The sequence below is a fragment of the Oryctolagus cuniculus genome, chromosome 16, assembly GCF_051225735.1.
Source record: "Oryctolagus cuniculus isolate XC-2025 breed Fujian yellow rabbit chromosome 16, ASM5122573v1, whole genome shotgun sequence".
NCBI classification, from domain to species: Eukaryota; Metazoa; Chordata; class Mammalia; order Lagomorpha; family Leporidae; genus Oryctolagus; species Oryctolagus cuniculus.
This window is the reverse complement of record NC_142882.1, coordinates 69,960,295-69,984,716: the sequence shown is the minus strand read 5'-3', so window position 1 is coordinate 69,984,716 and position 24,422 is coordinate 69,960,295. Positions and strand designations below refer to the sequence as shown.

At 45.3% G+C, this 24,422-nt stretch overlaps 2 protein-coding genes across 4 annotated transcripts in view; one reads left to right on the top strand and one right to left on the bottom strand.

Annotated features, from left to right (window-relative positions):
• Window positions 1-24,422, bottom strand: part of BLVRA (biliverdin reductase A) — a 35,977-nt gene that overhangs the window by 10,656 nt on the left and 899 nt on the right. The window contains exons 2-5 of one of the 3 annotated variants that reach the window (XM_089315669.1): window positions 17,598-17,705; window positions 16,807-16,903; window positions 13,929-13,961; window positions 2,046-2,167 (exon numbers count right to left, since the gene is read on the bottom strand). In XM_089315669.1, the coding sequence (XP_089171795.1) occupies window positions 2,046-2,167; window positions 13,929-13,940 (134 nt within the window). In that variant the 5' untranslated portion in view covers window positions 13,941-13,961; window positions 16,807-16,903; window positions 17,598-17,705. The remainder of the gene's footprint in view (window positions 1-2,045; window positions 2,168-13,928; window positions 13,962-16,806; window positions 16,904-17,597; window positions 17,706-24,422) is intronic. The other 2 variants (XM_008261676.5, XM_089315670.1) reach the window with 2 other exon arrangements.
• On the top strand, window positions 22,228-22,939 carry LOC127482606 (large ribosomal subunit protein eL29-like). The gene has a single exon (XM_017344454.4). The coding sequence runs from the start codon at window positions 22,263-22,265 to the stop codon at window positions 22,902-22,904; it is 642 nt and encodes a 213-aa protein (XP_017199943.4). The 5' UTR covers window positions 22,228-22,262; the 3' UTR covers window positions 22,905-22,939.

Below are 24,422 nucleotides of genomic sequence, written 5' to 3'. Positions count from 1 at the left end.
ACCCACATAGACCATCACAATTACTTGTGCTGTGAGTAAATGTTTATCTGATGTTTCCAAAGTACACGAAAATAGAGACAGGCCCAGATTGCTCAATTCCATGTCTCCATGCCCAGTCGAGTGCCTTGAATCAAGTTAGCAATTAATATTAATAAACGATGTTACACAAGACTACTTTAGGAAGTGACTTATTGTATGTTTATGTAGAAGTAGAGGGACTATTTGAGGTTACTGAAAGGAAGAAGGTGACCCATTTGCTTTTGACTGAGTTATAGGAGACAAATAACTCCTTAAACAAAAGTGGGGCTCAAAATTACTAAATGGGAAAAGAACACAGTGTTTAAAAGACAGGCTTGGAATCAGGCAGATCCAGGTTCAGATCTAGTTCGTGAGACCTTCCAGTTGTGTGACCTCAGGCAAATGACTTGGCTCTTTTGTGTCACACTTCCAGGACTTGTAAACCAGGACTGGCAATGGCATCTGGAGTGCGTAGCATGCAAATCCCAAGGTCACCACAAGCATGACTGTTGTGACAGCTGACATGACCATTAACTGGCACATACCTGACGCCTTCTTTCAGGCCACATCCATCATGTGCTTGCTGTAACTGACGGACCCTGTGCTCATTCTCCCCATTTCTCCTTTAAAGACTTGTTTATTTATCTACTTACTTATTTTAAGGAATTTATTAATACACTGGTTTCTCAGAGTCACAGCAAATGCATAATCACTACAAAATAATTCTCATCAATTCTTATGTTAATGTGATACTAATACAAAGAGAACATATTCAAACCAATGTTTAAGCATGATATATTGGGGTCAGTGCTGTGGCATGGTAGGCTAAGCCTCTGCCTGCAGCAACAACATCCCATATCAGCACCAGTTTATGTCCCAGCTGTTCCTCTCCCAGTCCAGCTCTCTACTACAGCCTGGAAAAAACAGTAAAAAATGGCCCAAATGCTTGGGACCTTGCACTCACATGGGAGACCTGGAAGAAGCTCCTGGTTCCTAGCTTCACATCTGCCCAGCTCTGGCCTTTGCAGCCATATAGGGAGCGAAGCAGTGGATGGAAGACCTTTCTCTCTGTCTCCCCCTCTCTCTGTCTGTAACTGTACCTCTGAAATAAATTTAAAAATCTTTAAAAACTAAACAAAAAAAAGAATGGGGGTCGGTGCTGTGGCGTAGCGAGTTAAGCCACTGACTGCAGTGCCAGCATCCCATATAAGCACCAGTTTGAGTTCCGGATGCTCCACTTCTGATTCAGCTCTCTGTTATGGCCTGGGAAAGCAGTAGAAGATGGCCCAAGTCCTTGGGCCACTGCACCTGTGTGGAGACCTGGAAGAAGCTCTTGGCTCCTGGCTTCAGATGGGCACAGCTCTGGCCATTGCAGCCAATTGGGGAATGAACCAGCAGATGGAAGACCTCTCTCTGTCTCTCTCTGCCTCTCCTTCTCTCTGTGTAACTCTGACTTTCAAATAAATCTTTTTTAAAAAAAAGAATGATAAACTACTATAGTTTTAATGATATATGATTATTTTAAAATTTACTGTATATATTTATTTGAAAGGCAGAATGGCAGAGAGGGAGAGACAGAGAAAGAAAGAGATAACTTCCTTCTGCTAGTTTACTCCCCAAATTGCCTCAACAGCCAGAGCTGGGCCAGGCACTCCATCTGGGTCTCCCAAGTATCTGGGACATTAACAGCTGCCTCCCTGGGTATATGTTAGGAGGAAGCTGGATCAGAAGCAGAGTAGCCAGAACTCGAACTAGCACTACCCACAGTCAGTGGCTAAACCCACTGCACCACAATGCAGGCCCCTCCCCACCTGTCTTTGCAGTCCCCATGTGGCTATGTATCTCAGCAGGAAGCCAGGCACTCATCAGTTCCCAGGACGATCCGTACTTGAACTTCTGTGGGGCTGATGCTTAGCAGTCTCTAAGGAGCAGCTGGCTGGGTCTGAAAAGTCTCCACTTAGTCCTGTGGTCTAATCTGTCTCACTGGGCTTTCCCTGAATTACAAGGCACAGGGCGAGTCAAGCCACCTGGACACGAAGCCAATCAGGTTCAGGCAGGCTGAGGAAGAGTCTGGATTCTGTAAGTTCCGCATGCGCACAGAGCCGGCTCTGCCAACACCAACCACCACCACGCCGAACTTCCTCTCGGGCTGAAACACAAGGGACCAAGGTGAGGCTTAAAAACAATCCAGGCATCTAGCAGAGAAGAGCAAAACAAGGACCAGCCAGAGTCCTGATAAGCAGAAGACACCAACGCAGAACACACAAGAAGTTAACAGCACCAAGTGTGGGATAAGACACTTCTGCAAACGAGAGCTCAGAGACGAATCAGCGCCACCCAACATGTTTCTGCAGGTGCCCTGACTGCGCTGAGAGCCCTCCAAGCCCCCGCTGAACAGGATCCCCCATTTGACTCTCCACTTCCACTGCCATCTCTTCAGTGATGAGGGGTTTCTCCCTAAAGCCACAACCAGCCCAAGCAGGTACCTCTGTCCTCTCTGAATTCTTCCTGCAGATGACGAGGCAAATCTGACCCAGCTGGGTGTCACTGAGCGGTCATGACCGCTTGGTGAGATGCTTGCAGGCAAGGCCAAACAGGCAAACCACGCTCCGCCTCCTTATCCAGACCAGGACTCCCATGGTCTAACTGCGCATTATGGCTTTCTGAATCCCACCAACTTCAGCCTCACTCTACTGTGGGACCTTACAAATCACCCATGTACACTGCTGGAGGCTGAGTGTGAGTGGCTTTGACAATGAAAAATCAAGTCAACTTTTGCAACTTATGCAGCAACTCAGGATAATCCAAACTGATGAAAATTATCTCTGCGCACCCCTCAAACCCAGTTTTTCTTGGATGTCTCTGAATGTGGAAACATGAATGCCCCCTCCAACTGCCCCTTCCCTTCCCCTTTGATACCCACTGATTCCTCCCCTGTTCCTGTGCCCACTGCTCTACTCTTGGCCCAGGATTTCTTCCAAATGTTCAGAGATTCTCTAAATGACTTTCTATTATTGATTTCTTAGTTAATTCCATTGTGTTCACAGAATATTCTTTACCAAATCCTTTTAAATTTATTGAGAAATGTTTTATGATCCAGACTATTGCCCATCTGGTAAATGTTCTGAGCACATGGAAAAGAACCTGTATTCTGCCATTGTTGAGCAGAGTGTTCTATAAGTCTGTTAGGTCAAGTTGGTTAACAATGCTGTTCAGGGCTTCTGGATCCTTGATGATTTTCTGTGTACTTGCTCTATAAATTATTGAGAGGTAATAAAATCTCTAAATATAATGGTAGAGGTTGGCACTGTGGCATAACAGGTAAAGCCGCTGCCTACAGTGCCAGCATCTCATATGGGCACCAGTTTGAGTCCCGGCTGTTCTACTTCTGATCCAGCTCTCTGCTATAACCTGGGAAAGTAGAAGATGGCCCAAGTCCTTGGGCCCCTGCACTCTCGTGGGAGAATTGGAAGAAGATCCTGGCCTCTAGCTTTGGAAAAGCCCAGCTCCAGCTGTTATGGATGAAGATCTCTCTCTCTCTCTCTCTCTCTCTTCTCTCTCTCTCTGCCTCTCTATAACTCTGCCTTTCAAATAAATAAATAAATAAATCTTTACAAATAAATAAATAAAATGGTAGATTTGTGTACTTTCCCCTCAGTTCTATCAGTTTTTTAATTGTATTTTGAAAGTCTATTGTTAGGCACATACTTGTTTAAGATGGTTATAACTTCTTAACTGACTCCTTTATCACTCTGAAATGACTGTTTTTATTCCTAGAAATATACTTTTCCATGTAATTTATTTCACCTGATATTAACAATCTATTTCTGATTTCCATTGATCAGTGCTAGCATAGCACATTTTTTTCTCATCCTTTCACTTTTAATGTTTTATGCTCTTTTATCTCAAGTAGGTTTTTTATAGGCAGAATATAGCCAGGTATTTTTTTTTATTTAACCTAACAACTTGTGCCTTTTATTTGAAGTGTTCAGATAGTGTCATTGTGATTATTGATATGGCTGCATTTTAATCCAAATTTAACCCAAATCTTGCTCTTTGTCCAACTGATTCTTCCCCACCCTATTTATGCATTCTTTTGAATTAAGAATATTCTTATTATTTCATTTTACCTCATTTGTTGGGTGTTTGTTATAACTTTTTTAGAACCTATTTTAAGGCTTTTTTTATTAGGCATATTTTACTTATCACAATCTACTTTAAGCTAATATTATACCATTTCACACGTAAGAACCTTACATTAGCATATCCTCATTTTCTCTCTGCTGTACTTTGTACCATTGTTGTTACACAATTGACTTTCATTTTGTCATAAACCTCACAAGAACCAGTCAGGGTTCAGTCTGGAAAACAAAAACCATTCCATGTACAGTCATGCACGCCATTTGGCAATGGAGATATGTTATGAGAAATGCTTTGTTAGGCAATTCTGTCACTTTGCAGACATCACAGGAAACTAGATGTGCTGCCTACTACACACCTAAGCTATATGTTATAGACACTGTCAGATATGCTGCTACCACGACCAAGGCATCATATGACTGTGTCCTAAGTAGGAAGAATTTTCACACATGGCATCAGAGGTTACATAACCACTGCAGACCCCAGGGAACTTGAGCCAGAGGAGTCACCTGGCCATCTCCCTGCAGTCCTGAAGCGAGTGACGTCCCACCTGTCCAGAGCCAAGCTGTCTGAAAGCTTCTGCAGCCTTTCTTGGCCTGCAGAGCCTGAGTGCCCACTGCTGCTACGCCACACATGGGCCTTGGCTCCCACATTGACCTGGAACTGACCCCAGGAATAGCTCTTTCTTCAGCCATGCCAGTCTCCCGAGAGTGCTTTTAACTGACTGACTTCACAAAGAAAAGGGGACTCTGGTGGATGTAGTTTCAGGCTCCTCTTCTGTAAGACAGAGATGAGTTTAGAAAAGAGAACACAACAGGGAATTTAACCCAAGAAGTCCCTTTTGGGCTAGCAGTACAGTTGTTTTTCTTTTTATTTTTTTAAGGTATTATGATTTATTTGACAGATGGGGAAAGACTGCCAGAGAGAGACTCCCATTCATTGGTTCACTTTCCAAAGGCTTGAAATGGCCAGGGCTGGGCTGGGTGCCAGAAACTCTGTCCAGATCTCCCACACGGTGCCAGGAACCCAATCACTTGAGCTGCTACCATTGCTTCCCAGGATCTCTATCAGCAAGAAGCTGGAGTCAGGAGCCAGAGCTGGGAGGGAAACCCAGGTGCCCTGATAGGAGACAAGGGTGAATCAGCCTACCACACAGCCTAGTTCTTTAGTTTTTGTTTTTCGACAATCTCCTTACCAACAAAACAAAACAAAAAACAGTAAGACTGCCTCTGAAGAAATCTGTACAGAAAAAAACACATATCTCTGTTCAAATATTTTTCCCTTTAAACCAGAAAATGACACGTTATCTTCTTATTAGGTTAAATATTTATAGTATCCCTGAGACCATTGAATTACTACATTGCAGATAACAATCAGTATAATAAGCTTCTACTAGCTTCCAAAAAGTCACATAGTGAAGCAATAGCTACATTATCTAGAAATAAGCCAAATAGCTTTTTTATCATTTCAATAGTTAATGATAACACACAAACTTGTGCACGAAACCTGGCTTGCATAGCAGTCAGACTGAATTATGAACTGCCCTAGAATTCCTTTGCAAAGCTGACACACAGGGACTGGATATGGGTGAGAACACTGGCAGCCTAACAGTTAGTTCCTCTTAAGGAAAGAACTTTACTTTTGAGGAAGATCACTTGCTACATTTTGTGAGGCCTCGTCAGCGCATGTTCTGAAAAGAAACTGCCAATCAAAGAGATGATTATTCCAGAGTGACAGCTACAACTTTTAGGGTGAGGACCTTGAAGCAGATGAGACAGAAAGAAGGGGAAATTGCACAGAGATTGGAGGAGGCTGAAGTCTACAGAGAAATGCTCAGTAGAGCAGAGGGCAGTGGGTTTCGGCAAACCAGGATATCCAAAATGACACTTCCAGCCATCTGCTGTGCTCTTCTATTACATCAAGCCCTACAGAGGTGGTATTTTAAGAAACTAGGAATCAGGAGCAGAAAAGGCACACACAAAGAGAAAAGACTGATTCAAACACAGAGTGAAACTCTTCCCCTAATCTGGGACTCAGAGAAACTGGTGTCTGATATTCAAGACCTGAAAATCGATTTTATAAAAGCCAGGATTAAGAGAACGTATCCTACTAACTTAGGTTAAAAAAAAAAAAAAACTTTTGGAGACCAAAAGTGTAGAACTTTAGGGTATGAGGCATGAAGGCAGGTGCTGGACTATTGATCTGGGAGTAAGAAAGGAGATTCCAGACAGTCAGAAAAAACAAGTTAGTGGCAGACACGTGGCCCATTGGTTAGGACACCACTTGGGACACTGGCAGCCCATACTAGAGTGCCTGGCTCAAGTCCCAGGTCCACTCCCAACCCCAGCTTCCTGCTAAGGCAAAGGTGATGACCCAGGTACTTGGGTCCCTGCCAGCCACGCTGAAGACCCGGACTGTGCTCGAGGCTCCTAGCTTCAGTCTGGTCCAGTCCTGGCTGCTGCAGGCATTTGAAGAGTGAAACAGTAATGGAAAGCTCTCTCTCGCTCTCCCCCCACCCCATACCACTCAAATAAATATTTTTTCAAAATAAGAACAAGTTAGTATTTTTTCTTTCATTAGTATTTTTCATGCACTTGTCTGCAAGGATCACATTGGCTAGCAAGGGAGAACAGGCATATTCATACGTTGCAGACGGGAGAGAAAAATGAGCAACTTAATTTATGGAAGAAAATTTGGAAATATTTACCACAACTTAACACGCAATTAACCTTTGCTGTGGTAAATATATGTACATGAATGTATCCCACAGAGATGCAGAAGTGAAATGACTTAGGCTTAGAGCAGTGTTGCTTATAAAGAGCAAAAAGTGAAACCATCTGTCATTAATAGCAAGCTGGTCGTGTGAAGTTACAGTAGACCCATAAATTGGAGTATTACCCAGTGATACAAAAGAACAAAGGAGTTATTTATGACTAGAAAGAGATTTCTCTCCAAGATACATTGTTGGTCCAAGTACAGACTAGTCTGAGTTGTATACTGTAGTTGCTGTTAAAAAAAAAAAAAAGGAGGGGGATAGCTCAAGGAAAAATATTTGGTGCATGTAATTAAGATCTTTCCAAAAAGATAGCCAAGAAACCTGTAACACTGGTTTCGTGCTCATCCAGAGGATGGAAAACAGCAAAGTGCCCGGGAAGCAGCACTGAGGGGGAACAGGACTCCTCACAGTAAGCAAGGCTCCTTCTATCCTTCAAACTTCTGAATCCTGTGAATGTTAGTGGTTATCCAAAATATACATGACCACTCATCTAGACAGAACTATCAGAGGGATGCTCTGAGACAGTGGGAACCCCGCGGTCTGGAGCGCCTTGGCTCACTCCCTTCTTCCTTCCTGGAGCTCCCTCCATGGTGGCCTCCACCAAGCCACATCTGGGATCCTCTGCCCCAACCATGCCCTGCCCAGTGCTCCCAAGTCACCCTGACTCCTCACACTTCTGGACTTGCACTGCCGCCTCCTCTCACCCCAGCTGGTCACACTGTTACACACTTTCCACGGCCCTCAGTGTTGCAGGTCATGCAAGACCTTCTTATCACATTCCAGGCTTCTCCCCAGCCACTTTCCTGGACCCTTCATTAGTCCCTTTTAAAGCTCAGCCCTCTTACCTTCCCTCATCTCACAATGCTCCCACACTGCACCACTCCCTTCTTCATCCTGCCCCATGAAGTGCATTCTCCCAAAGCTCCATCCTTACCCCCTGGTTGTCTCTCCCCAGCCCAGGAGTAAGGGCTCCCTCATTTTCCATGACCACCTTTAGGCTGAAACGCTCTAACACTTTGAGGTATGGGCGCTTTCCTCCAAGCTCCAGTCCCAAGTAGAAATGCAAACTGGGCATTTCCATCTGGCTGCCTCACCCTGACTTTGATCTTCCTGCTGTGCTAAACTCCAACCATCCACCCCACCTGACCAGCTGCCCTCTGAAATTCTGGGCAAAGACCAGGGGGCCCAAGAATCCTCTCAGGCACCTACTTGAAATGCTTGGAATCTCAGGATTGATTCCTGCATTTGATCAACATCCGCTGAGATTAAAGGGCTGGTTTGTGGCTCAGGATCCCTCTGTACCTTCCTCCTCCAGCAGGCCTCTGAGTCACAGCAAGATTTCTTGGGATATTTCTGTCCTGTGATTTCCTTCCTTCCGTGTTCATAGATGCCCCATGCTCTGGATTGCACCACACGATCACTCAGCAGTCCCTAAATCACCCTGCCATTTCTTCAACTGACATTTAGTGAGACAAACTATATAAGAAATACCAGGCCAGATGTCTGGGAATACAAAGATGTATGAGGCACACAGACAGCTATGTGCAAAGTCACAGTGGCATTAAAAGAAAAGAAAAAAAAGCAATGGGAGTTCTTAGGATGGAGGCACCACACTCCCAGAGAGGGGGCTCTAAGAACACTTTTCATTCAGCAGAAATTATATACGAACTAGAGAGACAAGATGAGCTGGGTTGCATGGGGGAAAGGCAGCCAGGCAGGCAGACACAGCAGAGCTCATATCCCCATCCCACCCCTCACTACCCGTCTCACACTTATTCTCCTCCTCTACGAGAAGACAGGGGTAATCTTAGCATCCTGCTCACAGGCTTTTGTTAGGATTAAATGGATACCCATTCTGGGCTACTGTGCAGCAAACCGAATACATGTGATCTCGTGAACATTTAGGGATCAGTGGAAAACCAAGAGACTGAGAGGTAAACTAGAACAGAATATAAATGTGTACATTAAAAGTATATCACACAGGAGTTGCCAAAGGTTAGGAGCAGTGGGAGGTTATGACTATGAAAGGGCACCAGGAGAAACATTCTAGTGTGAGATGCTGTATTCTGACAGCAGTGATGCTTACACAAGCCTTGCATGTGTTCTAAGTGACAGACTTGTGTACACACACACACACACACACACACACAAACTGCTCTTTCTGCATGTCTACTTAAAAGGCATTTTTACAAAAATATGTATCTTCATAAAAATACACAGCTGTCTTTGCCAGAATAAGAACAGGGATGGAGAAACAGGGGATATAAAATATAAGCACAAGAGAGGGGCCTTGCACACGCCGATGAAGACAAAAAAGACAAAAACTCGAGATGAAGACTTATTCTCTGTACCTGGGCTCTCCTTCCTTGCCCCCAAAAAGGAGAGAATGACTCGGCAGAGGGTAAATGAGGTAAGGGAGAGTCAAGTGGTCAGGAAGGAAGCTAAGAAATGGGGTGGACGCCATTAGACTCTCTTACCAGTAAGTTCCATGGCTACGAGTACCATCTCTGAAACTGTTTTATCATCACGCCCACCAGCCAAGTCCAGAGTCTGGCACAGTGTGAGCCGACATAAACTCTGCGGACAGAATTGAGGGAACACCAGGATTCACAGCATTCACTCTCTGGCTGTTGGGGAAGGAGTGAGGGGCCACCCACTGTGCTGCTGCTTCCTGAGGTTGTCGTGAAGCAGAGCTGGGCAGAAGAAAGGCCAGCTTGGGTTATATAATGAGTGTGGGGCACCTGTGGCACAATTTAATGAAATGCACAGCAGGCTGATGGGTGTGTGGGTCTGGAACTGAGGAAGAAGACTTACTTCAACAGGTACATTTGGGGAGTCCCTGTACATAAATTGATAATAGAAGATGTGGGAGAGGGAGGGGGCATTTGACCTAGCAGTGAGGATGCCGGTTAAGACGCCTGTGTCCCACATTGGGGTACATGAATTCAATTCTCTGCTCCAGCTCCTATCTCAGGCTTCCTGCTGACGCAGATCCTGGAGAGCAGCAGGTAAATGATGTCTCTAGTGACTGGGTTTCCACCCCTCATTTGGGAGATCTGGATTGAGTTTCTGGCCCCAGCTTCAGCCTGACCAACTCCAGGCCATTTCAGGCATTTGGGGAGTGAGCGGCAGATAGGTGCTCTCTGTCTCTGCTTGTCTGTCTCTATGTCTCTGAAATAAATAAATATTTTGTTCTTCATATGTGGGAATAGATGAGCTCCTCCAGTGTAGTGAGCAGAGTGAAACGTCCCCTGGGAAACACACACTCTAAAGGAGGGGCCTGAGGAAGAGTCTGAGAGGAGGTGACTGGAAAGACAGGCAGGGGCTGGACACGTCAAAGGAACGGTTCAAGAAGAGTGTGGTCAGTAGTGTCAAATGCTTCCAGGAAAAAATGTCCACCAAATGTGGGGGTGTAGAGCTCACAGCAATCTTCTTCAGATGTGGAGCAGTGATAACCCTGGGATTAGACATAAATGCAGGTGAGAAGGTGGCCACAGAAAGGAGAGGAGGGGTGGGCACTACGGCATCCATCTCATATAGATGCCCAGTGTGAGGCCTGGCTTCTCCACTTCCAATTCACCTCCCTGGTAATGGTCTGAGAAAAGCAGTGGGCAATGGCCAAAGCACTTGGGCCACTGCTACCCACATGAGAGGCCTGGATGAAGCTCCTGGCCCCTGGCTTCAGCCTGGCCCAGTGCTGGCTGTTGTGGCCATTTGGGGAGTAAACCGGATAGAAGATGTCTGTTTCTCTGCCTCTCCCCCTCTCTTCCTCTCTCCTCTCCTCTCTCCTCTCTCTCTCTCCTTCCCCTCTCTCACTATAACTCTTTCAAATAAATAAACCTTAATATTAAAAGCAGAGGAGATGGGGAATAACTAGAGTGGTGCCCAAGTCTAGGAGATTTTTTTAAAGTGTTCATGGGGCAGACACTTGGTTAATGGTTAAAATGCCACTATGAGCTCCCATGTCCCACATGGGAGTAATTGGATATGATTCCCACCTCCAGCGACAGATTCCATGTTCCTGCTAATGCAGATCTTGCAAGGCATTGGTGATGGTTCAAGAAATTGGGTTCCTGCCATCCACATGGGAGACCTAGATTGAATTTCTGACTCCCAGATATATCCTCATCAAGTGCTCCATGCTGCAGGCATTTGCGGAGTGAAACAGCATGGAGGAACTCTTTTCCTCTTTCTCACTCTCAAGTAAAGAAATAAATAGATAAATAATTAAAAAAAAATAAGTAAAAGGTTGAGAGGGAAGAAGCCACCAAAGAAGAGGCTGGAATTATAGGACAGAGGAGAAAATGAATAATTGGACCAGAGGGTTTAGGCTTAATGCAGAGTTTCTATTGTTTCTTCATAACCTACAAAATCCTGAGAATTACAACAAGTCATGGGTGAGTCACCGGGACCCAGAGATAATGAGGGCAGAGGTGCAAGACAATGGTAAACAGAAGTCAGTCCCAGGTAGCCCTCACCTGCAGGGCTCGGATAAGGCAGTTGGGAGACTTCTGAGTCTTGTATGCCATACAGATCTTTACATTATTACCAAAATACAAGTTTATCAAATTTAAAGAGATTACTGGAGACAGGGACAAGGCTAAACTGAGTGCAATGGTAGGAAAAGCCAGCCTGCAACCAGCTTAGGATGACTCAAGAAGAGAAGATGGAGACATGAAGTTGCAGGCATCTCCTTCAAGTAGCCTGCCTTGATGCGGATGAAAAAGGGATACCAGTCGTTCCACAAAACAGAAAGTATTGTTTTGATCTCTCTCCTTTTTCTTAGATTTATTTATTTATTTATGAGAGAGAGATTCCATTTGCTGGTTTACTCCCCAAGTGGCTGAAACAGCCAGGTCTGGGCCAGGCTGAAGCCGGGAGCCAGGAGCTCTATCCTGGCCTCCCACACGGGTAGCAGGGACCCAATCACCTGGACCATCCTCTGTTGCCTTCAAGCACATTAGCAGGGAGCTAGATTGGAAGTGGTGCAGCTAGGACTCCAATGGCACTCAGATACAGATGCTAGGGTTACAAGTGGTGGTTTAACCCACTGTGCCACAACACCTGGCCCCTGCTTTGTGCTGAAGAAAGTAGCAGCTAAAGCATTTTAAAACATTGATGAGAAAGAGCTAGCAGAAATGAGAGTGCACAGCATCTGGTAAAGCAGATCTTTAAGGAGACTGCACTGGGCGTGACAAGCAGGAGCGTTTTCAGTTCCGAGTGGGGAATGGGGACACTTCACAGAAACACGTTATGCCAGATGTGGATGGATCCTACCCAACTTCCATGCCCTTTTCTTCTTCTTATGCAGGGCCAGGAATGAGTGGGAAGGTGCTCCAGGGTGGGCGTGGCCAGTCCAAGCTAATCAGTAAAATCCCCATTCCCCTGGTATGATAATTGGTCCAGGAATGGGCTGTGATCTGATTCTGGCCCTTAAGATCTAACGAGGCATTTTGTGGATTAAAAAAAAAAAAAAAAAAGAGGCACCCAGTCTTCTGAAAGAGCTGCAGGAAGCCACTTCTTTCACTGAGAGGAAATGATAAAGTGTGTAGCCCCATGGCTGCTGGAAGTCATCCAATAACTGCAGGAGGAACTGCCTGAGGCAGAACTCAACATCTGGACTGAGAGAAGAGAGTAACAAGATCTGGGATCCTTGATGAGGTCACTCAGCCACTCATCAACTGACCCTGAGGCCTGCCCTTCTTCTGCACTCCCAGAAAGTAAGCCACATTAGGTCGGGTTTTCCAGGACTCATAGCCCCTTCCACCGATAAACATCCCTTCAACCTTGACGAGACAGGAAAGACAAGTGGAAAGGTTGGAATTCAGGGCAATGATGTCAGATGGAATTTTTACATTTTTTTTCTCTGCAAAATGAAACATGATCCAGATGCTAAGAGTGAGGAGGGAGAGGTAAGGAATACAGAGTTTAGGGGGAATGATGAAGATTGTATCTGGTTGTTTAGGGCAGGGGAAAGGTGGGATGTCTGGGGTTACATAGAGGGCCTTGCTGGCCGTGCTGAGCACCCAGACGATAGTTTTTGAGACATCTGCCATCTGTGAACAGCACAAAATCAGATTCACCAATAATTGTCATCCTCTGGATTTGCCACAGTGCAGCAACAGGTCAAGGGGGAAAGAGTCATGGGCCTCAGCACAATAGAGGCTGAAGTCCTGAATGTCAAGGTCTAGGCTAGACTTGGGAAAGAATAAAAGCAGGAAGGGGCAGATGGTAACACAGAAGAGAAAACCAATGGATGAAGAAAGGGGACATCTCAGCCGGCGCCGCGGCTCACTAGGCTAATCCTCCACCTGCGGCGCCGGCACACCGGGTTCTAGTCCCGGTCAGGGTGCCGGATTCTGTCCCGGTTGCCCCTCTTCCAGGCCAGCTCTCTGCTGTGGCCAGGGAGTGCAGTGGAGGATGGCCCAAGTCCTTGGGCCCTGCACCCACATGGGAGACCAGAAGAAGCACCTGGCTCCTGCCATCGGATCAGCATGTGCGCTGGCCGCAGCGCGCCGGCCGCAGCGGCCATTGGAGGGTGAACCAACGGCAAAGGAAGACCTTTCTCTCTGTCTCTCTCTCTCTCACTGTCCACTCTGCCTGTCAAAAAATAAAAAATAAATAAATAAAAATAAAAAAAAAGGGGGACATCTCCTTGGATCAAAGAACAGGAAGTGAGAGTACCAAGGAGACAATGCAAAGAGATATCTTAGTAAACAGAGTGAAGTGTGCCCACCAAGCAGCCTCCACACACCCCACCCCCAGATTAGCTGCAGTGGCTAAGTTCCAACCTAACTGCAGTTGGATGGACACAGATAAGAACTCGGAGGGGCCAATTCTTCCTCTGTCACCCAGGGCCATGCACATGTTGTCAGTTGAAGAGGAAATGTTTTCATGTTGGAGCTGATATTTCTGAACTCTCTGTTGACAGAAAGAGAAATGAGAGATATTGGCAAGAATAGCTTTCCCTAAGGTGGTCTTTGTAAACGCTCACCTCTGCATCCATCTTGATGTCTCCCTTCGGTAGCTGTGAAGACAAAAGCAGAGAGATTCAGGACCCTGGTGACAGCTGCCCTAAACTCCAAATAAACATTCCCCTATGCAGCTGCACTTTCTCCTCCACTACTTCCTGTCCCAGCATTCTCATCCTTCCCAAAGGCCCTCACCATCTCATGACTTCCAGCAAGGGGACTCAGGCAGGTGGCTTCTACTTTGGGGCCAGTGGTGGCAAATTTCGCAGGGACATCCCCCAGCAGTGATTCTCTGATGAGGGCATTCCCAATGCCCATCCTCTATGTTGGAAGAGTAGCTGGGAATGTGATGTGTCTACGGAAATGATGCACTTGCCAGTGTTGGGGCTTGAAGAGCAAAGCTTTTTATCTGGCTTACTTTTACAGAGATGAGCAAGGCAATAAGAAATACACGCCATTTTTCTCCTAGCTGAGTTTTCATAGGACCTCAGCTTCTTATGTGAAAAGAACAGTTTAACACATTACTCTGAACATTTAGCATGAAAAAAAAAAAAAGGAATGAGGGAACAAATGTGGAGATAAGGGGAAACAGGAGAGGGAAGGAAAAGAAGCAAAAGGAAGCCAGGAAGGAAGGAAGAAGGAAAGGAGGAAAGAGCAGAACAGTGCTAACAAGCTTTAACCGACCCCTGGTGCTACTTGCTGTAAATGCATATTTCTGGCCTCTACCCCTAGGTTCTGGCCCAAAAAGCTAGGAGTGGCAGGGAGGCTAAGAATCCACATTTGTGTCAGGAATCCAGGAGGTCAGGGAGCCACAGTTGGAGAAACACTAGAATTATGAGTACAACAGGGTCCATGAAGATTAACATTTTCATTCATTTTTCCAAGGGTCTAGAATAGTCATTTTATTTTAACAAAGATGGGGCAGGTAAGGACAGAGCAAGTGGATAATTCTCAGAGACGGCTGGGGAAGAATAATGCTGATCCTCCAGCCCCTCCATGGGGAGGCGGGAGGGAGGTTTCCAGGAAGCCTGTTCAGCTCACCTCTGAAAGGGAAGGCTGAGGAAGCACCTGTCCCTGGATCCAGCCATGCATTTAATGATCTTACTTCTTTTAGTTAAACATAGGGATGATAACCATGAATAATAACAGTGAAATAGTCACCCTCCCATTTAAAAAACCCTTGACTCTTGGCAACCCTAAGATACTGGGGGATACTATCTGGACCTGCCACCTGAGCTTGGTGCTGAAAACCACGCACTTCCAGGAATCTCCCTCCCTCTACTCTTCCCAGTCCTTCTTTCTGCTCTGAGACTGGGCCAACTGACCCAATGTGGTCAGCAGTGCTGTCTTTACTTTTGCAATCTAAGGTTTTTTCATGTCTTCTGACATGGAAAACGGAACCTGATAGAAAGAAAAAGCAGATCGTGACAAAGTGGGTAGATTTTCTTCTCAGGTCCTGAAGAGTCAGTACAAATGTGATGGCTTCTTATGCATGAAAATGCCTCAGAAGGGAAACCAAGACATTGAACGTTAACCCCAGCGGGGAGGGCCAGAGCCAAGTCAAGAACATGCACTGGACCAGGGTCTGGACCATAGAGGGTCACTGGAGAGCACCCTGTTGACCTCTCCTTGCTATACAGAAGCTCTGCATAGATGCCTTCCCCAAGACCTACTGTACTATATTTTTAAGAACTTTAGTTTAGGTCTCCCATGGAGCTTCCAAGTGAATGCAGAGCCAGATAACACAATGCAGAAATATGAGGGAATGATAACTGTTGCAAGCCTATTTATATAAGTCATTATATATACATATATATAATATATATAGTGATCTTGATCCTCACATTCTTGGGAAAAAAATATTAATTCTATTTTATGGATGAATTACCTGAAGTTCATGGAAGGTCAAAGCTCCCCTGGGTGAGTTTTCAGAGGACTTTATTTATGATGTAAAAAGAATAGCTTCCACAGGCCACTTTGGACCCTTGGTATGACAGACAAAGACAAGGCACTAGGGTGCTGTCCTCTAATTTCCAGATTTCTGGCTCTATAGACAAACCCAGATTACACCCAGAGACCTTTACAGGTTGGCTCTTAGACTCGCCGAAGGTCTTTTATGTTAAATTGGCGATCTGGCACATAGTCCCGAGTAGGTCACGGGCTATCCAAGCAGCCAAGGGCAAACAGACTCCCCCTCTGCAGACAGAACAGGTGGACTTCATCTCTGAAGTCCGTTCAAGCTCTAAAATGGTCTCTGGTTCCCAGAAAAGGAAATTCAGGAATAATACTCAAACTCAGTCGTGATCACAGAGCATAAATTTGAGTTCATCAAGATGTGCTGTCAGACTGACCTAATGAACGCCGGCCAGCATGTGTTGGTCAGAGTGTGGTGAAGAACACTCCGTGGCATTTCTGGGGGACCACAGTAGACATCACCTCTATGGAGAACATCAGCAAATCTATGAACTTTCCAAATGCACTCCTCTGACCGTGAAGTTAAAACAAAATCACACTGGAACTATAATGATTTCCCAAGTTTATAAATTAAATTAGGATGTATTACTGAGCTTTCCTAGCAGGGACACCTTTCCAGGAGCAGCCATTTGAAAACTAATTTTGAAAAAAAAAAAAAAAAGAAGGATCATGAGTTAGTTCCTGAATTACTGCACAGTGACAACTAACAGCAGAAGCTGCAGTAGTTCACTTGGAGGTTAAAAAAAAAAATCTTTTCAAAAATAACCTGCTTAAAGCAATTTAAAGGAGGCTTCTTCTCCCCTCATCTCTTCTGCAGCAGATCTGCTGAAGGTCCTGACATTTGAGCCTTAATGTGCCCTGAACCCAAAACGCAGCGTACTCAAGTACTCAGAGGCAAGCTGTCTGTCTGGGAAATAAAGAACCCACCTGTGACTCAGTGACCAGGATTCCAGGCCTGGGATGGACACCGACTAACTGTGTGGTTACTTGAACACGTGGTCTTCCTATGCCTTATTTCCTGCACCTGGAAAAGGGAGGCGAAGGTAAACTTTGATGAATTTGGAAGACCCCATGCTCTCTTTCAGTAGTCACAGGCTCTAATTTTAATCCTCAGGACTTGTATTATTTTTGTTGTGGTTTTCTTTTGGTTTAATTTTCTCAGTGTTTGGCTTGGTTAATGGAAAGTTCTTAGTTTCTCTTCTGGTCCCACAGGTGCAGACAAATGCAAGTAAACTAGGCCCAGGCTCAGGTTATCAGAGTTGGTGCACAGGCACAAAACTGCTAAATAGTTAAAGCTTTTCCTTGCTACTCACCCAAGCAGAAGGCACCCTCTTCCCCACCCTGCCTCCCCAGCCCCTCCCACCTGCTCCACGTTCCCACTACCCTTCCTCAAGATCATCTCAAAAGCTTTCACCTTTCATTGAAAGGGATCTTGATATAGTAGGAGAGAAATGAAATTACATGAAGTAAATTACTCTTCCTAAGGAATAAACATCTAGCATATTTAAACTTTCATTCATGTCGGCCAGTGCCGCGGCTCAATAGGCTAATCCTCCACCTTGCGGCGCCAGCACGCCGGGTTCTAGTCCCGGTCAGGGTGCCGGATTCTGTCCCGGTTGCCCCTCTTCCAGGCCAGCTCTCTGCTGTGACCGGGAGTGCAGTGGAGGATGGCCCAAGTCCTTGGGCCCTGCACCTGCATGGGAGACCAGGAGAAGTACCTGGCTCCTGGCTTCAGATCAGCACGATGCACTGGCCACGGCGGCCATTGGAGGGTGAATCAATGGCAAAAAGGAAGACCTTTCTCTCTCTCTCACTGTCCACTCTGCCTGTAAAAAAAAAAAAAAAGGAACTTTCATTCATGTAAAAAAGAGTTTATCAACTCATGAATTGTAGAATTGCAACTCAGTTTTCAAACTGAAATGAGGTCAGGACATTCTTGGGCCCCATTCATGTTCTTAGGCATTGACCTCCTAGAGGATCTAGATCTCAACTTGGTCTCCTATCACTCCTATCATCTTCTTAGCTGAGCCAATGGGAAACCATGAACCACTGGAATGGGTGACTGTACCTAGCATAACTCACAGTGGGCAGCCAAATGAATACAAATTTTCCAGACAAGCAAAATATCTGTAGATCTAACTTCTGTTTGTAACATTTTAAAAGTTCAACACTAATGCTTGTAGAATTTTTTTAATTTATGTCAGTGTCAGCAAGACAGAGAGAGAGTGCCCATGCACTGGTGCATTCCCCGGATACTGATAAGTTGGGCCTGGGCTGGGGCTAGGCCAGAGCTGTAAACTCAGTCTAGGTCTCTCACATGGATGGCAGGAACCTAATTACTTGAGCCACCAGAACCTCTGCTTCCTGTTATCAGCAGGGAGCTGGAATCAGGAGTCAGAACTGGGAAATGAATTCAGACGCGCCAATGTGAGACACAGGCACCCTAAATAAATCCTACCCTATATTAGGCCAAACATCCACCCCAGTTAAGGTTTTAAAGATTTCTTTTCTCAGCAAATCAATCAAGATTCACAATTGGTTTTTAGTGTCCTCAATATTAATGATATTAATTCTATTATTTTCTACACTGAGCATACTATATTCTTTCATTCTTTTATTTTTCCTATGCAGTTTTCATAAGATCTCAGGTAAGAAATTTTAAAGCCCTTTCCAAATTGAAAGTTTTCTGATACGACTTTTTGTGATAGATAAAACAGACATGCTTAAACTTCAAGGAAAATTACAAGTCCAAAGTATATAAGATATGTAACCATTTACTTAGGCAACAGCAAATATTTGTCTTAATGTACGAAGTAGCATGAGTGAATTCAAACAGGGAGGATAAATAAAAATTTAAAGACATTCTACAGCAGCTACACACAGAATGATGTACCATCCCTGCATGAAATAGAGCCAGCACTCAAAAGGAACACTGGTCCAATGTGTGTGTGATTTATTTATTTCTTTTTAAATATTTATTTATTTATTTGAAAGGCAGAGTTACAGAGAGGCAGAGGCAGAAAGAGAAAGAGGTCTTCCAAATGGCTACAATGGCCAGAGCTGGGCTGAACTGAAGCCAGCAGCCAGGAGCTTCTTCCGGGTCTCCCACATTGATGCAGGGGCCCAAGGATTTGGGCCATCCTCTACTGCTTTCCCAGGCCATAGCAGAGAGCTGGATTGGAAGTGGAGCAGCTGGTACTTGAACAGGCACCAACATGAGAAGCTGGCACTGCAGGCAGCAGCTTTATCCGCTACACCACAGAACCCACCCCATGATTCGTTTTTAAAAACACTGGCCTGCACCGCAGCTCAATAGGCTAATCCTCCATCTGTGGCGCCGGCACACCGGGTTCTAGCCCTGGTCGGGCAACTGGATTCTGTCCCAGTTGCCCCTCTTCCAGGCCAGCTCTCTGCTGTGGCCAGGGAGTGCAGTGGAGGATGGCCCAAGTCCTTGGGCCCTGCACCCACATGGGAGACCAGGAGAAGCACCTGGCTCCTGCCATTGGATCAGTGCGATGCGCCGACCGCGGCGGCCATTGGAGGGTGAACCAACGGTAAAGGAAGACCCTTCTCTCTGTCTCTCTCTCTCACTGTCCACTCTGCCTGTCAAAACAACAACAACAACAACAACAACAAAAAACACTGTTTGTCTATTTCCTTTTATTCCCACAGTATCTCTTAAGAAGCAGAGCCCAACAACCTTCATTCCACAGAGATGCAAATTCCCCGGTCCTTGCTAGTGGTTCTCTAGTGGTTCACAGCTCCTGGCCTGTGCTGGCTGACTGTGCTCTTTCACCATCCGCTTGGGTTTGGCCAGTGGATGAGAACAGGAGAGAGCTGGGGTTCTTGTGCCCCACCTGCCTAGTCCAGTGGCAGAGGCTGCACTCTGTGACGGCCATGGCAGACCTGGGCCGGCGCTCCACTCTCCTCCCCTACTCTGGTAGCACAGTCCCCTCCCTGCCTTTTCAGATTAGAACAGGGACAGTGCCTACTGAATCCCTTCCCGGCATGCCTGGCCATCCCTTGCTGGCTCCTCCAATGCTGCCCACTCTTCAGTGAAGAGTCTCTTCAAAAATTCCCTTCATTCATATACTCTTTCATGCTGGGACCCTAAATGATATAGTTGCCCACCAAAATCTCACAGTAAATTAATAATACAGCCAGGAGTAAAGAGCTTCCTTGCCTATATTACACAACTCTTTTGGTTTCAATCTCTCTCCCACTTGCAGACTGGAATTTGAAACTTGTTAGAACATGTCAGCAATAATTCAGAAATTTCCATTAAACCAGTCCTTCTCCCTGACATTTCTGAGGGTCATGCTTGGCAGCATCTGGTGGGCAGAGGCCAGGGATGCCACAAAACACCCTACAATGCACAGGGTATCACCCCACTGCCCCACCACACATGCACAACCATTTCCCAGCCCCAAATAGCAACAGCACCAAGGCCGAGAAAGCCAGAATCACGCATCATCGGAATGAACCACAGTGGTGATGTCCCTTTCTTTCCTCCTGCAAGGCCGTCCCAAGCACCTCTCATCACTGCTCCAGAGCCAGGCCCATGGTGGAAGTGCCGGGGAGGATGAGGGAGAGTGTGCTGTCTCAGGTGTGGCCAGCTGCCGGTCTGAGAGATCCCCCAGTAAGGGTGAAAGCAACCTCCACCCCTAGAATGGACTTCCCTTCCAGGGAGTGGGCTGCGTATTCTGGAACTTATCAAGGAAAACACAAAGGCTACCTGGGGCAAAGGTCTGCAGACAGACATCAGAACATGCACAGTAATTATGTCTCTGAGTGGTAGACTTGTTAGTGATGTAGTTCCTTTTACGCTTATCCACATATTTAAAGTTTTCTATAAAGTTTCATTTAATTATTCAAAATCCTAAAGAGAGTTATACAATTGGGCGATATGCACTCTCTGTATTCCTTTCAGCCCCTATTCCCCAACTGAACAGACTTTCACACAATATACCAAGGTGCCCTGATAATAAAGTCCCCAGAAAATTGTCCTTTTTAGCTGGGTGTCAGGAAAAGCTCTGCTTCTGTCAAGCTATTAATATTCGGGAGATGAATGGATGAATGAATGAATGAATGAAGTTGATAAGTATGTCTTATTTTTAAGTGACAACAACCGTGTAACTGACAGTTTAATTTCTAGACACAAAGTTGAGACTCAACTACAAAAACAATGTAGACTCGTGCCGTCCTCTAAGGTAGGCAGTACACACACGCGGCTATTTAAACGTCAATTAATTAAATATAGAACACTTCAGCATTGCACAAAATTCTACTTGACAGTGCTGGCACACTTTATTCTTTCTTTAGCTGGATTTATTCCTTGTGCTTACATTTTCTCTGCTAAATATTCGTATTTATTGGTTAGTATTCCATGTGACTTTCTTGTGAACTACCTTAATTCCTTTGTGAAACAGTTCAGGGTACCAGTACTTGTGAGATATCTGTGTACACATAACCCTGTTTCTGGGAGCTTAGTTTTTGATTCCAAGGCAGAATCAGCAGTTCAGGGAGTGTCGTCATTTGCTCATAACTCAAAGATTCAGCTCCCCATCACAAAGGCACAATCCTCAGTTTTATTTTTTGTTTTCATAAGTGATAGTTATATGGTGTTCATTTATGAAGATTCCAAACATATTGCTATTTGATTACAACCTAACTTGGCAGCAAGCATTTGGCCTAGCAGTTAACACACCAGTTTAGCCACCCATGGCCCACATCAGAATACCAAACTTAGTTCCTGTCTCTACTCCCAGTCCCAGTTTCCAGCAGGTGATGGCTCAAGTGGTTGGGTCCTCACCACCCCTGTGGGAAACCTATACTCAGTTCTCAGCTCCCAGATCCAGCCCCAGCCCCAGGACTGCCCTGGCCATTGCAAGCATTTGGGGAGTGAACCAGGAGATGAGAGTTTTCTACATCTGTGTTTCTGCCTCTTGAATTTAAAAAAAAATAAAGCAAACAAATCTAATTTGAATAGACAATAAGACATTTTTCTACAGAGTAATGAAATGTAATTTTTTTCAAATTCCAGTTATATGGCTAAATATCAGCTTGTTTCTAAAGTATTACATACACCATTCAGGCAACAATAAATGGCTCAACTTGTTGTTGATACATATGATCACATAATCACAGCCTTTGAATATGAAAAGGAGAATCTAGAATTAAAAGGCTGCTTCAGCTCCTGCACCATGGGGCCCCCTGCCAACCCACATTTTTGGTGCAGTGTTATCTCTCTATACAAGCCCATGCAATTTGAGTATTTTACAGGATTTTACATTATTTTATAGAGGTGTTATAAGTACAGATCAAAAACAAAATACTATTAGAACAATGGTCTCTTTCCGGCAGCCACGGGTTACGGTGCAGACATGGCCAAGTCCAAGAACCACACCACACACAACCAGTCCCGAAAATGGCACAGAAATGGCATCAAGAAACCGCGATCACAAAGATACGAGTCTCTGAAAGGGGTGGACCCCAAGTTCCTGAGGAACATGTGTTTTGTCAAGAAGCACAACAAGAAGGGCCTGAAGAAGATGCAGGCCAACAACGCCAAGGCTATGGCTGCGCGTGCTGAAGCTATCAAGGCCCTGGTCAAGCCTAAGGAAGTAAAGCCCACGATCCCAAAGGGTGTCAGCCAGAAGCTCGATCGGCTTGCCTACATTGCCCACCCCAAGCTTGGAAGGCGTGCCTGTGCCCGCATTGCTAGGGGTCTCAGGCTGTCCCGGCCACAGACCAAGGCAAAGGCCAAGACTGAGCCCCAAATCAAGGGCAAGGTCAAGGCTCAAATCAAGGCCCAAGCTCAAGCTCAAATCAAGAGCAAGGGCAAAGGCAAGGCCCAGGCTGAAACCAAGCCCAAGGCCCAAGCCGAAACCAAGCCCAAGGCCCAGGCCCAAGCCAAACCCAAGGCTCAGGCCCAAACCAAGCCCAAGGCCCAGGCCACACCTGCAGCCCCAGTTCCAGCTCAGGCTCCTCCCAAAGGTGCCCAGCCCCCCGCAAAGGCTCCCTAGTAACAGCCTTTGCCTGCCAATTGAAGGGCAGAAGGACTGGTGTGACCCCTGGACTGCTGTCTGCGTGGGGCTAGTGTCCTCCCGTGCTGTTTGTACAAATAAACCCGAGACAGGGTCTCAAAAAAAAAAAAAAAAAAAAAAAAGAACAATGATAGAAATTAGTAGACACAGCCAATCTTGGAGACAAAAGAACCTTTGAATTCATTTGGATGCTCTTATGTTCCAGCCCAGTGTGTTCCAAGGTTCAGTGTGAGAATTTTTCATTTTATTTGTAGGTGCATAACTTTAACAATTTATAAAATGTCAAATGAATTGTTTCTGTACTTTATCATTGTGAAAAAGATGAAGGTATGGTTTACATACTTTTCACATGTTTTTCTTCAGAAATGGCCAGCGAATGGTTGCAGGATTTCAAATAGGGATGCTGTTCTGAGACATGAGAATTTGAAGCCATCTGAGAACCTTCTAGAACTGCCAGCAAGTAAACTACCTTAATTCACTGTCAGTAAAGATATTGGAAATATACAAAAAAAAAAAAAGTAGCTTGAAGTGGTAAATCTTTGACTTCAATGAGATGGACTGGGGAGTACAAAGAAAAAAGAGCAATTAAAATGTATGAAATACGGGGGAATAATGACAATTATCATCAAAAGTTCCAGTACAATTACAGACTCCTTCCTCTCACACAGAGTGTCCCTTATAATACCTTGTCTACTGTTTGACTTCTGTGTGTGTGTGTGTGTGTGTAATGAAAGGATCTGCATATTTATCAACACAATCTTTTGGGACGAAAATTAGCAACATGTAAATACTTTTCATGTCAATAATTTCAAGAAGCTGCTTGGAAACAATCTATGGAAATGAAATGCTATGGAAAGTATAGAGAAAACTCCAGGCACAGTCCTGCTTGTCTGCAGGTGGTCATGGTAGTTAACATCCACTGAACCCTTACCACCCTGAAACCTCTGCTGTAAACTTTGCTTTGACTAAGTCATTTATTTACGATCATCCTACCAAGTAAGTGACTACCCCTACTCCTTTGTTTTTGTTTTTTTTTTTTAAGTTTTATTTATTTGAAAGTCAGAATTACAGAGAGGAGAGAGGAGAGAGGAGAGAGACCTTCCATCCTCTGGTTCACTCCCCAAATGACCACAACAGCCAGGGTTGGGCCAGACTAAAACCAGGAGCCTGGAGCTTCATCCAGGTCTCCCACATGGGTGTCAGGGGCCCAAGCACTTGGACCATCTTCCACTGCTTTCCCAGGCCATTAGCAGGGAGCTGGATTGGAAGTGGAGCAGCCGGGGACACCAATGGACGCCCATAGGGATCCCGGGCGTCTTCCGTGTTACAGGCGGTAGCTCTACCCACAGGCCACAACGCTGGCCCCTGATTATCCCTACTTCTATAGATGGGAAAACTAAGGCGCCAAGAGGTTAGTCAGCATGTCCAGGGTAGCACTCTTAACAAATAATGTTACATAATAATAAGAAGAAGAATAATAAGAACAGGATTCCAAGC